This window comes from Spermophilus citellus (genome assembly GCF_964194105.1).
Source record: "Spermophilus citellus genome assembly, chromosome: 8".
NCBI classification, from domain to species: Eukaryota; Metazoa; Chordata; class Mammalia; order Rodentia; family Sciuridae; genus Spermophilus; species Spermophilus citellus.
Window position 1 is genome coordinate 125016673 of NC_138189.1, and position 14211 is coordinate 125030883.

Consider the following 14211-nt stretch of genomic DNA (forward strand, 5'->3'; position numbering starts at 1 on the left):
AATAAACTTCTGTGTTTGTTCACTAAAAGGTGGTGATCTGTATTAGTTTGGTTCTTGAACATCCCACAAAGGCCCATATGTTAAAGGTTTGGTTTCCATCCTGGTGCTGTTAGAGGAGATGGAACCTTTAAGAAATGGGTCCTTGTGGAATTTCTTTAGGTCATTGGGGGCTCGTACTTAAAGGAGACTGTGGAACCCCCAGCCCCTACTTCTTCTTCACATCCCAGCCATGAGGTGAATGGTTTGCTCTGCCATGTGCTCCCACCAAAATGTGCCTCCTGATTCCACCAGAGGCCTGAAAGCATTAGGTATGCCCAATAAGGAACAAAATGTGTTAAACTGTGAGCCAAAATAAACATTTTCTCTTCAAAAGTTGATTATCTTAGACATTAGCAGAAAGCTAATACATGATCTATCAAGCAACCCTAATGAGTATGCATCAAAAAGACACATATTAATAATGTTACTTAATAATAATAATAATTTATACAGTTCAAATACATACACTTAAAACTGTTGCAGTAATTTCTTAACCCATTCTCTTTGGGACTACAATAGTTGCTTGAACAGAGACTTGAATGAAAAAAAATATGTGTGTGTGTGTGCGTGCGCGTGTGCAGATATATTTTCATGATACAAACATATCAAGTATATATAAATGTATGTATATACATGCACATATTCACTGTACATGTGTGCATACACATATGTATATACCAATTAAAAACAAAATAACATTTAAAATAAAAGAATTATATTACCTTATAATTCACTGGGGCTTTGCATATGAAGCTCTGTTTGGGCAGTTTTCCACCTAGGTTCAGGTCTATGCCCAGCTGATATTTGGAGTAAACTTTCCTGCTCATTCTTCTCCTTCATTTGCTAGGCTCCCCATAGAACATATTACATCCTACGCTTTCCTCTGACCTGACCCCCAAACAGGCCTGGTCAGGGTCTGCCTAGATGTGACTGGTAACATTAGGAGAAGAAATTTGGAAGACAGGAAAATACTAAAGCAGCTCTTTTTCCCTAGCAATGGATCTTATGAGCTAATGGTCTTGAGATTGATATGAAATTGTTATACCAGACATCCTGGCTTTCTGTTTATATTTATGGTAAAATACCCCAACTACAGCATGAGACACACACAGACAAAATGTTCATGTATTCCCCTGTACAGGTAAATATTCATATCCATATATCTGGTTCAACCACACTCCTTCTTAAGATTTGACATTTCCCTTGTCCTAGTAGCTTTAAAACTCTTGGAGAGGAAAGCAGAGTCCATGGATCTTCTTCTTTCCTGCCTTGTTTTTTTCTTTTATTTACTGCTTTCCATAATCAACAGGATTTTTTTAGTTTGTCCTGGGGAAAACTACCACTGATTATTTCTCTGGGAAAAAGATGTTTTGGTAAATTTTTATTTGGATGAAATGCCAAAATTACAGAAAAGTTACAGGAATAAAACAAGGAATTGTCATACAGTTTTTTACCCAGGTTATATACGTTTCCCCCCATTTATGCTGTGTGTGTGTGTGTGTGTGTGTGTGTGTGTGTGTACATTTACATATCAACATCATACACACACACACGAAAGATACTTTCTTTTATGCTGTTGTTTTGTTTTGTTTTCAGTACTGGGGATCAAACCTAGTACTTTGCACATGCTAGACAAGATCTCTACCACTGATCTACAATCCCAGCCCTGAATAAGACACTTTTGAATTCTAATTAACTTGTAAAGTTTTAGAGCACAAATTTTCACAATAAAATCATGACATCATTTTCTTGGCAAATACTTCCAATCTTTTTAGAAAATATCATCAAGATAGTCAAATCAAGTTATTTCAAATAGAATTAAAATTTTCACAATCATATTTTTAATAGGATGCAAACTTGATTCATAATATATATATATATATATATACACACACACACACACACACACACACACACACACACTAAAATGTTCAGCACAAATACTTAAGAAAGCTGTTGAAACAAATGATGAAGTATTATATATATGATAAATATGGCATTCTATTTTATGGGTTTTTTTTTTTAATTTCTTGGAGCTCCTATTATTTTCTCTAAAATAAAGGTTCAGGTCCAGAAAGAAAAAGTGTATTTACATCAACTTCATATCATTGTGACATTGTAAATATATTTTCCCAAACCCTGTAGTACTGCTCTATACCAGGGAGAAGTGTTTACTGAGACACATCCAGTCCTAAAAGACATCAAGTTTCATTGAATAAATAGTAATCATTGTACTATCTATAGTGGTACCCTTCGGATAGTAGAGGCCAATCAGAAATGACTTTTATTATTAATGTTACTATGGACTAGTCTGGGGACTAATGGTGAAAATTAAAGAGATTTTAAAATGAACTACTTCTTGGAAACCCAAATAAGAGTTAACTGTATCTATGGATCTGCTAATGCTGACTTAAAATCTATAATGTTCATTTTTCTCTTGGTTTCAAGTTGACCTCTTTTGAAAATAAAATCCTTTTCCCAAACTAAATTGTGCATGTTTTTTCATTTCATCAGAGAATTTAAACTGACATAATTAAAAATAGAAGTTTAAGCTCTATTGTTGGGCTTATAACTCCATGGTAAAGTACTTGTCTAGCAGAGACGAGACATTGGGTACCACAAACAAAACAAAACAACAAAAAACCTTCAAATTTCAGAAAATTGTTCTGAAATTTTCACAATGAAATCATGGCATCATTTTCGTGATAAATACTCCCAGTCTTTTTAGAAAATATCATCAAGATAGTCAAATCAAGTTATTTCAAATAGAATAAAAAATTTTCACAATCATATTTTTAGTAGGATGGAAACTTGATTCATAGTATATATACACACACTAAAATATTCAGCACAAATATTTAAGAAAGCTGTTGAAAGAAATGATGAAGTATTATTTTTCACTTCTGAATTTGAGTTTTCTTCTTGGAACTTTTTTGGCTCAGCATGTCAATAGAGGATTCTGCTAAAGAAGGTCTAAATTATTCCAAGCATATGTGTGTATGTATGTATGTATGTATGTATATATATATATATATATATATATATATATATATATATATATATATATAATGTTTTATTATTGTGCATACTTGAACCCCATATCACTTCTGGCTAAATTAAATTAAAATATTATTGCCTCTTAATATAGACTAAAAGCCTTTTTAAAAAAATGTTCTGAATAGTTTAATGATTTAATAGAATTTGATAGAATCTTAATGATTTAATAGAAATTAAATTGCTAGTGTGAATTAAAAGAGCTTTTGCCATATGTAGAATAAAAAATGTCAAAAAAGAAAATATTTATTGTATGACATTGTATTGTGAAGAATATTTTTAACTTCAAAAAATGAAAATTGTTCTTTGATACTTACAGAACTATTTTATTACATATTGCTTCTGACTGCTTATTTTCTAAAAAGAGAGGAACAACAACCACAAAAAATATGAGATGCACGGAGAAAAAAAGCTCAGCTTATTTTGTTATATACACTAACAGATAAATGAGAAAATGCAATAAAATGCAGAATTTGAAAGGTTGAAAAAACTTACAATATTTAGGACTGTAATTTCTATTCAATATTTTTTTAAGGCAACACTATCACAAATACACTTTAGTAACCATGACATTGCACCAGGACACAAGATTTCAGGTGACTGCATCACTTTGTGCAGTTGACTACAATTGCCTGATATATGTACAATGCGTGCTGAATTCAGAGTGCAGGCAGTTAAGTGATTGTTATATTACAGAAATACACCTTCAGAAGTCACTGATTGAGGTTTCTCTTTGAAGAATTGAAGTACTGACAGGAATATATTTTTGTCATGTTAAATGGGGAAAGGGTAGATTATGACTTAGCTTCTGAAATTTTAATACTGCTCTTGAGTCTCTGCAATTCTAATGTGCTTTCAGAAACTCTACACATTCTTGAAGGAGTCAGACCCAAAGACTAACAAGCATACAGCTCACTAATCTATTCCTGATGCTTTGCCTAAGAAATTGGCATTGCCATCTTCAACGTCTTTCTTTTGGAACCACGGTTTTGAATTTGTTCCTTGTTGATAAGAATCCAGAAAATGACATATTCCAGGAATTTCACTGGGGAAGTTTGGTGGAAGTTCCTCCCTTGATCGAGGGGTAAACACAAAACCAGGACAGTCTTTGAGTAATCTGAAAAGGTTAAAATAAATATAGTAAGAGTTAATGCTGACATAATATTGGGCAAGCCAGGAAAAGAAGACAACATAAATAAATGAATATAACTAAACCAGCCATTTCAGGTGTAATTGACAGAAAGATTTTCATGATGTTAACAGACATCTTCACTGAATAAATACAATGAAAAATAAAATTGAAAATAACAAGAAAATTCTACTAATATATTTTACTCTTATTAGAAATGAATAAAATATTGTGAAATATTCTGAGATACAATTTATATAACAGTGTGATTCACGGTATTAAAAAAACAAAGATCTAATAACAGCATAATTAAAATATTATTGAATAAGGCTTCTTAAAATGAAAAGTGTTAAGTCATGGTCCCTTTATCAATTCATGAACTGTGAATTGATAAATTCCAGATTAGTAGAACTCAAATGAGATGTCATTGAACATACTCACTATGTACTTTCCATTTGGTATGTATTTATAGTATTTTCCTCTTAAGTCCATCAGTTCTACCAAGCCTTATTATTTGTTACTTGTCCATTATGCTAAATTCATTTTAAATTAGAACCTTACTGATTAAGTTACTGAATTCACTTCCCATTTGCTTCCCTAGCTTTCTATCAAATGCAAAAATCATTAATCATTCTCTCTAATTTATGATTCAGGCCATGGATAAATTTTATTGAATAGTTCTGGGACCTAAAGTAATGCTTACAGAAAATCATTTACCATTTCTGCTTAACAGAAATGGCTATGTTTTCTATTCACCCGTCTGTGGTGTCAGGTCTTAAGGAAATCTGAATTAGATTTTAGTGCAGTGATTTTCTTCTGTGCCCTGAAAAACCCAACTGAATTGGATTTCATGTCTGAAGAAAGAGTCTAGTATAATACAACACACCAATATTCTATTAACTGCTACAGTACATCAATAAATATATCATATGTAAGATAGGAAAACTAATAAAAATTGTGCTTTTATCACAAAATCAATATTTTAAAGTGGCTGTAATTTATAGGGCATAGTATCTGGTGAATCCACTCTAATATGACTTGAGTAGAAGAAAGACGCTGGCTTATACATATCATATAATACATATTATATAACAGAGCATGCACACAGATTCTGGCTTACTTACACTCTAAAATACATATTATAACACATAATATTCACATAGACTGACATGCTAGATTTGGATCGCGTTGGCTTGGGAGCCAACTTAAACACTATTTTATATTTGCATAGCATCCAGTAAGTGTCTACTGCTTGTCTTGATTAACATTAAATGTATACCCATTATTAATCAAATTTCACAAAGCATAAATATTTCATTGAGATTTCAATTTTCTATTTCTTTTTAAGTTTTCCTGTCACATTGAAAAATAGTGAAATACCACTAACAGAATTTTAAAATATTGTCAAATGTCTCTCACATTATTTCTTGCACAAATAAAACGTTAACTATTTGGATAGGATATAAGTACTTCCTATATAAGAATAAAGTGAAAGTCAATTATCATTCAATCAATGAGAAAAGAAAAAGGCTAACTCTATTTTTCTACAAAAAAAAGGAAGTGGGGAGAGTGATAAAGCTGAAGTGGGCTAGCTCATTTGGGAGAGAGAATCACGGCATGACTTGGATGGTAGCACTGAGAAAGGTGAGAAAAGCTATATTCAGGATGTAGTTTGTAGGTGGACATGGTGAGATGTAAGGAGAAGAAAGTAACAGCCACTGTATAGTTTAGTGTCTTGGTAAAAAAGGGAGAGTGGTGTCCTTTTAAGGTGATTAGTAAGGCTTAGCTGGGTGGGAAGTGAATTTCATCAGGGTATAGTGTATTGGAACTCACTCCATTAAGTTTATTTTCCTATGTCAATTAGTCATCTAAGAGGAAATACAGGATAGGATGTATGAGTCTGTAGCTCAGTGGAGAATTATAAAATGGTCTAGAGTTTAAAAAAAAAGATGAGAGTCATAAAAGTTCATTTTAAAATTTAATTAATTAATTATGTTTTTTTCTTAAGTTAGGTTCTCATTGCGCTGACCAGGCTGGCCTTGAACTCCAGGGCTTAAGCAGTCTTCCTGCCTTAGACTCCCAGTAGTGGGGACTACAGGCTTTCATCACTGCACCCAGAAAGTGAGTCATTCATAGACTTTCAGACACAGAAGAGGGAAGGGACAGAGCCTGATGCTGTGACATTTAAGAGTCTCGTGGGGAGGACTACACACAATAGACACTCAGATGGTGTAGCCCTGTGGTAAAAAGAAAACCAGGTGGATGTAGAATAAACTTTTTAAAGAAGGGAATGCTGCCCAAGCCCATTCAATTGCTATTGAGATGATATGGAACATAAGGAGAGAGAAATGACCATGATTTTAACAATGTCCACTGAGGATCAGATAAGAACCATTCCAGTGAAGAAGGGACAAACAATGAAAAGGGACTGAGTTAAAGAGCAGCGAGAGAGAGAGAGAGAGAGAGAGAGAGAGAGAGAGAGAGGAGAAGACAAAATAGAGAGACTCAGGATAGATGGCTCCTTTTTTTAAAATTTATTTTTTATTTGTTTTAGTCAGTTATACATGGCAGCAGAATGCTTTTCTATTCGCGTTGTACACCAATGGAGCACAATTTTTCACTCCTCTAGTTGTACACGAAGTAGGGTTGCACCATTTGTGCAATCATACATGTTCCCAGGGTAACGATGTCTGTCTCATTCCACTGTCTTTTGTCTCCTGGTTCGCCCTCTCTTCTCCTCCCTCCCCTTTTCCCAATCCTCCACTTGTCCCATGCATACCCTCATGATGGATTAACATACACTTATCAGAGTAAGCATTCGGCCTTTGGTTTTTTGAGACTGGCTTATTTTGCTTACCAGGATATTCTCCAACTCCATCCATTTACCTGCAAATAGCATAATTTTACTCTCTTTTAATAGAAGAATTATATTCAGATGGCTTCTTTTTTTGTTTTACTATGTAAGGAGCAGAAATACAAGATGGTAGCAGGAGACAAACTTGAAAATGAGTGAGTTTTTACGTTTTCAAGAGCTTCATTAGTAAGATACGTTTGAAGGCTGTTGGGAATAATTATTTCATTCAAGAGAAATCGATCATGGAGATAAGACAGTTATTTTCTAGCAGGAAAGTTCTTGAGAAGGTGACAGAAATAACATTCAAAGCAAAACTATTTAAACAGGAGCAAGGCAGCTGGCCCAGTGCCCTAGGAACAAGAGCTGAAGACATGGGCACTGAGGTGGTGGTGAGGATAGATTTGACAGCATGAAGATGGATGGTGGAGTTCTCATCCAACTGCTGAGAAATAGGAAGCAAGGTTTTCAAGGGAGTCTGGGTTGGAAAGCAAATACTGTTGCAGATTTCAGGAGAAAAAAAAAATGATGCTCCAAAGGAATTATCTCTGAGAATAGTAAAACAATTTGCTTACTGTTTTGGCTACCATATAGTTCTGGAAAATGTTTTTGTTATTTAATAGTTTTGATTATAATGTTTTATTTGAGTGTGACAAAATTCACAGGACCGATATATTTCTATCAGTACAGAATGGTTTATTTTCTGGTTAAAGGTGGATAAGAAATACCACAATGACAGGTTTTGTTCACTCAGGTTGTTCAGGGCACGCTGTCATGGAGACTAGTACTCTTAGTGCAAGATAACACATGGCTCATCTTTTACTATGTGAACATTAGCTGCTTGTCCACAAGACTCTGCATACCTGGAAGATGTTTAATGACCTGCCAGTTTTCCTCTGGGAAACTGTCCACTAATATAGTTAGGGAATTGCATTGGTTACAGGGAGCACGTTTCCAAAACTCTTTAAGATTTCCTGAGTTATAGAAATGTTTTTGCTTTTCATGAGCCTTTGGATCACACCTGAGTTTATGCTAAGGAGATGACTCTGAATGGGGGCAGAGTTCCAGAGAAGACAAGTAGGTGATTAGAAGACTGAAAGTCTGGGGAGAAGAAAGAGTGGTTGGAAACTGAGTTCAATTACAATGCCATTGAGTAAATCAATTACATCTACATAATGTAACCAAGGAGTCCTGACACAAAAGCCTACAGCTTAGTGGAGCATCTTGGTTGGTGAACCCAATGATATGGTAAGAGGGTAACTTGTCCTGAATCTATGGGAAGGTGGCATGAAATCTCCATAGTGAAGATCTAATTATTTGACTTGAGGGGTTCATGGGAACACTGGAATTTGTAGCCAGTCAAAAGTGCTGGTAGCTTGAGAACCCCTGAAGTATGGCTGGCATCTGGTTTTTAAAGACAGTATTATTAGGTACTGAGTCCTACCACGAGTCTATGCTAATTTTGGGTAGTTAGCACCAGAATTGTGCTGAAGTACCCCAACTGATGTGAAAATGCCTACTGATGTACTTGAGAATATTAATATATGCTTTTTAAAAAACAGTGATGAAGGAAGATGTGATGTCTGTCAAGAATTACAAGAATTGAGTCACAAATATCTCATGAAGCTAATGAGTGATTTAAAAACAAGGTAGGGGGGCTGGGATGTAGCTCAGTGGCACAACACTTGCCTAGCATGGACAAAACCTTGGGTTTGATCATCAGCACCACACAAAACAAAAAAAAAATAAATACAAAATAAAACCAGTTAAAGTGAAGATGGTTAGAAGCTATTGCTTTTCTTTTTCCTTTAATATTATCTATGCAAGAAGAGAGTTATGGAAAATGAATCAAATCAGTAATATAAAAATGACAATTTTATATAGTAATAACAATATATTTCAGGTGTTTAATGCCATTAGTACCTGTAGGTTGTTGGACTGACATTGATTTTCCGTGGCACACTGCAGGACTCAAATTTGTTAGCCAGAGTGACATTGTTTCCAAAAAGGCAGTAACGGGGCATTTTAACTCCAACAACTCCAGCAAAAACGGATCCAGAATGCAGTCCAATTCGCATCTGAAAGTAAAAACATAACAATGTTCCCAGTTACTGGTAAACCACTTCCTACTTGTCACTGATAAACCGTTTCCTACTTGTCAGTGTTGTTTGAATGTCATGTCTAAATTATTTTTACCAGTAGCTCCGACCACACCACTGCCTTCCTTAACACTTCCTTCTATTTCTCACTTGCAAGTAAAAATTATTAGTGAGGAATCAGTAGTCTCCCCCTTACCTCTCTTCCATTTATATGGTTAGGTTTCTTAAGCAGACCACATTTATTATCTTAATTTCTGAAACACACATACCCTTATGGTCACTACAGCCATGTAACAAGGAATCTGTGGGCTGTTTATGTAAATAAGCTCTGTCCATCAAGTGAGAAAGATATAAATTCTGGACTCTGGGAGTTGTTTCTCAAAATAGTGACAGAGAATGGCAAAAGAAAAAAAAGTGGAATTTTTCAAAGCCTGGCAAGGTACCACACATCTATTGTCCCAACTCCTCCAGAGGCTGAAGGCAAGGGAATTACTTGAGCTTGGGAGTTCAAGGCACCTGGGGAGCATAATGTGGCTGTACCCCTAAAAAAGTTTTTTTAAGGATGTTTCATTTTAAAATAATTTATGTCAAATGTTATCCCATTATCAAAATGACTAACTATGGAAGATAAATTGTAATATTTAAGTAGAAAATGACACAAGAAAATAAAAATTAGAATTGCCAGAGATAAGATCACACTGACTATAATCTATGTATTCTACACACACTAAAGTAAAATTCAGATTCATGCAACACCAAAGTTGTGCCATATCTAGAAAAAAAGTCAGTATGTAATATGTTGGCATAAAAGTTGAAGAGATGTGAATGACTGAAGGATGCAGAGACATGGAATATTTTTAGTGGAATCTTCTAAAATATCTAATATTTGATGATCTAAGAAGATGTACAAATTCTTAACACTACAACAGTAAAAGTTAATATATTTTAAATGAGAATCAGATATCATATAAATTTTTTTCACATTCTATGTGTAGTTGACCATTTGAAAACATTTTATTAGATACATGCATTTTAAACAAAAGCCAAGGATTCAGTAACATATATACAATTAAAAAATCTGAAAAAATAAAAGCCTCTTTTATCCACAAATATAAACCATGACTTCAGCACAATTGATTGAGAAGTTATCACTCTCTTGGGGATTCTTTTGGTCAAACCAATTTTTCTCTGTTTATTTAGTTACTCTAGCTTTTTATATGATACACATACCATGGCATTTTAATCTTATTATTTCATAAATAATATGTAAATACATTCTCTTCAAATCCAAAGCCAAAGCTCAGAGAATTCTTCCCATGCCCGTCACCCTTCCTCCCCTTTTCCAGTTCTCAAATCAACCCCAGAGGCTTTTTTAGAGAACTTTCCAAATATATGAGCAAGAAAATGATCCAAAGTTTAAAATGCACATCGTGCCCTGAATGCATATCTTTACACTGGAAAAAGACTTCTATGGAAACAATTGAAGACTAACAGACTTCTGTCTCCCACTAAAAGCTGAATTGGGAACCTACTGGGAGAGTTTCATATTTGGGGACCACTCTACTTTTGGCCTAACTAATTACTTATTCTAGGCTTCTGGGAATAGGAAGGTGAAGTACCAAATGTTTGTTTCCATGTTCACTAACTTAGAGACTCTCACTGTGACATTCAGCACTTCAGTCTGTCTTCTGTCCACTATACTTATCTAAGCTGGAGTGGATATACGTTAGTGAAGCTGTAAATAGGAAGTGTATCAGTGAATAATTTGCATATGGGATGTGTTGGAAAAAAGCACAGAGTTTGAAAAGGAGGAAAAAAAAGTTTTCATTTTTTTCATTTCAAGTCCATTCCATGAGGTAACCAGGTAAGAAGTAGAAGTTTGAGATTTGAAGCCAAATGGACCTGACTTCAGCTCCTAATTCATAAAAAATTTTACTCTTGTCCATCTCGGTGAATTGTGGCCTATTCTTCTTAATGTTGAAGGTCAAATGAGACACTGTTTAAGCCACAGTGTGCTCCTTTCTGATACATATTTATGTTCCCTTCCCTCTAAAAATGCTTTATACTCTGGCTTTATAATGTTTCACATGCATTTTCTAAAACTCACATATTTCACAGGACTGCCAGTAAGAACACATAAAATGATATGTTTTCTGTGTCACTTTACAGCTCAGAAAATCTAATTTATTATTACTCAGGTAACTTTGTTAAAGTTATTTATAAATAATTCATCAAACTGAAAAAAATATTTAAAAAATACAAATATTTAGGCAAATAATAAAAGTCATGCCATTAAACCCACCCCCTAAAGCACATAAGTATAAAATTCATTTATGTGGAAAACACCATTTTCTATTTCAATATTTTTAATATTTACTTTATTGCTATGAATACTCACAAAGAAATAGAAAGAAATGCACAATTCTCCTCTAAAAACGCAATTAAAATACAGATGCAAATTTCATGCTCCTTCTATTGAGACACGGTGTCTAAGCTGGCTCTCCTCCGGGCAGCCACATGACTACTATCAACAGTATTCAGCAGAACTTTCGTTGTGTATCTTCCAAGGCTGGATCATAAAAGGTCATGCAGCTTCCAACAATTTTGTTAACTAGCAAGTAAGTTACCACCTAAGAAGTGGCTACTCTGAGACTACCATGTTGTAACATCTGGGCTGATGGTCCCAGCAGAGCTCAGGCTGTTTGCCATCCTCACCAAGGAACCAGGTACATAAGTGAAGCACCATCTTGGAATAGGTCCACCTGCTCCAAGCAATACAATTCTAAGTATTCCAGGTATCCTCCACTTCTTGTGTGTTTTCCAAGCTAAAGTCTCAGATCCTGTTAAGCAAAGACACCCTAGTGTTCCTATGCCTTATCCAGATTCCTGGAAAACAGAATCAATGCATAATATAAAATATTGGTCTAACACCACTAAGTGTAGGAAAGTATGTTAGTCAGCAACATTACAAATGGGATGACAGAAGATTTCTTTAACCAAGCAGATGGCTTGGTTAAAGAAAACCAAGGATAAATCTCTAATTATTACAGTTCTGGTTTTCTTTTTCTTTTTTTTTTTTTTTTTACGTTTTATTGCACACCAGATGGGATTATACATTACTTTAAGGGGCCATTTCTAAAGGTCCCAAATTGAGAAGTATTCTATAAAAATTAAGCAGCAGATTCACTGTCAGTGGGGAAAATGAATGTGATTCACTCATGTTATTGAACAAATACCTACCTTGCTGATTTTATTTCTTCTCTATAATAAGATATTATTTCTGAGATCTGGGTCATCTAAATTTTTTGAAATGTTTTATGCCTTGGAAAATATTGGTGGATGCATAATCAACATTTATTGTAACAAAACAACATTTATTGTAACAAAATGTCCTTCCCTACAGGTGCAGGTTCTATCCAACTAAGAACTACATTTTCCAAACAGCTTTGCAGCTTCTAGATGTAGATAAGTTGGTGAATCAGATGTATTTACATAAGATTTGGAAGACAAGATTTTCATTGTGATTGTGTTTCTTTTGCTTCCAGGTGCAAACACAGTTGTGGAAGCTTTTGGTTTTCTATGAGATGCTTAGCAGAGAGTCCATTTTCTATTCAAGTATCTTGTGATGGTCATGATGTAGAATTTTCACCTTGCCGAGTGATATTGTAGTAGGTGCATTTTTGCTCTGTAGCCAATAGCAGAGACAACAGCTTTGTGAACACAGTAGTTTCCTGATGGTCACTATGATACAGTTGCTCTGGAATCAGCTTTCAGACCATGAAAAAAAAAAGGATCTGAGACCTTAGCTTGGAAAACGCACAAAAAGTCCTGAAGTTTGTTTGAGAGAGTCAATTTTTCAAAGCCCAAATTATAAATGACTTCTGCAGCCCTCTCAATGATTGTTAAGCCATTTAATATTCTTTAGTAAACTTCTTCCTGCTTAAACAAGTTAGAGAAGATTTTGCTGTCTGCAATAAACCCTAATAAATATACCATTCTTTGGTAACCAACCCCTAAGCCTTTGGTCTCATGACATTCCCTTAATAATATATAATCTGTCTTACCTTGATAGGTTCTCCATGGGGAGACATGACTTCGTCAGAGAGCTCCATCATCTTTAGGGCCATCAGGGCTATCTGGACGGCGTGGGTATCAGTCTCTCTGTGTAATCCCCCTGCTACACAATATGCATCGCCAATGGTCTCCACCTAGATGTAGGGTATGTTGCATACTATAAATAAAAGCTCAGGAAGACCAACTGGCATATATTATATATTGGAAATCAAGAATCAAATAGCAGAAATCTGCCGGGTGTGGTGTTGCATGCCTGTAATCCTAGCAGCTCGGGAGGCTGAGACAGGAGGATCATGAGTTCAAAGCCAGCCTCAGCAATGGCAAGGCACTAAGCAACTCAGTGAGACCCTGTCTCTAAATAAAACACAAAACAGAGCTGCAGATGTGTCTCAGTGGTTGAGTGCCCCTGAGTTCAATCCCCAGTACACCCCTGCTCCCCGCCACAAAAAAAAAAAAAAAAAAAAAAAGCAGAAATCTCAAGGCTCAGGCCCTATGGAGAATCAGAGTAAATAATGTACTCTCAGAAGAGAGTTTCCTTCTCAGGAAATTCACAAGGATTAGACCTCTTACATTGGGACACTGCAGAATCCTGTGAAATACAGTGTCAGGCAGCTTCTATTCTAGAGTTGCAACTAACTTCCTAGGTCATTTAACCTATTTTTTCCCCACCATGTAAAGCAGCTTGTGTAGAAACAGATGAGGTATATAAGTTTTATAATAAATTGCCTAAAACATTAAAAATATTTAGTCATTTTATATCTCCTTCATCATAAAGCAGTGTAGGATGAAGTCATCCTCAATAAATGTCATATGAATGTAGTAAAAATGTGTAATGCAAAACTAAGACACTAATAGTCTTAAGAGTAAAAGAGATCTTTTTTTTTTTCCTAAATTACTTTTGGGGCTTTTACAGCAATTACTAACGGTATATGTGCATATTAATCACAAAAGATAGAAAGCAAATG

General features: G+C 34.8%; 1 protein-coding gene across 5 annotated transcripts in view; it reads right to left on the reverse strand.

The window, feature by feature from the left end:
- Window positions 1-3092: 3092 nt before the first annotated feature.
- GUCY1A1 (guanylate cyclase 1 soluble subunit alpha 1) overlaps window positions 3093-14211 on the reverse strand; it is a 60714-nt gene continuing 49595 nt past the window's right edge. For all 5 annotated transcript variants that reach the window (XM_081304960.1, XM_081304959.1, XM_081304958.1 and 2 more), the window contains 3 exons: window positions 13237-13380; window positions 8997-9151; window positions 3093-4210 (listed from right to left, as the gene is read on the reverse strand). In XM_081304960.1, coding sequence (XP_081161086.1) covers window positions 4009-4210; window positions 8997-9151; window positions 13237-13380 — 501 coding nt within the window. In that variant the 3' untranslated portion in view covers window positions 3093-4008. The remainder of the gene's footprint in view (window positions 4211-8996; window positions 9152-13236; window positions 13381-14211) is intronic.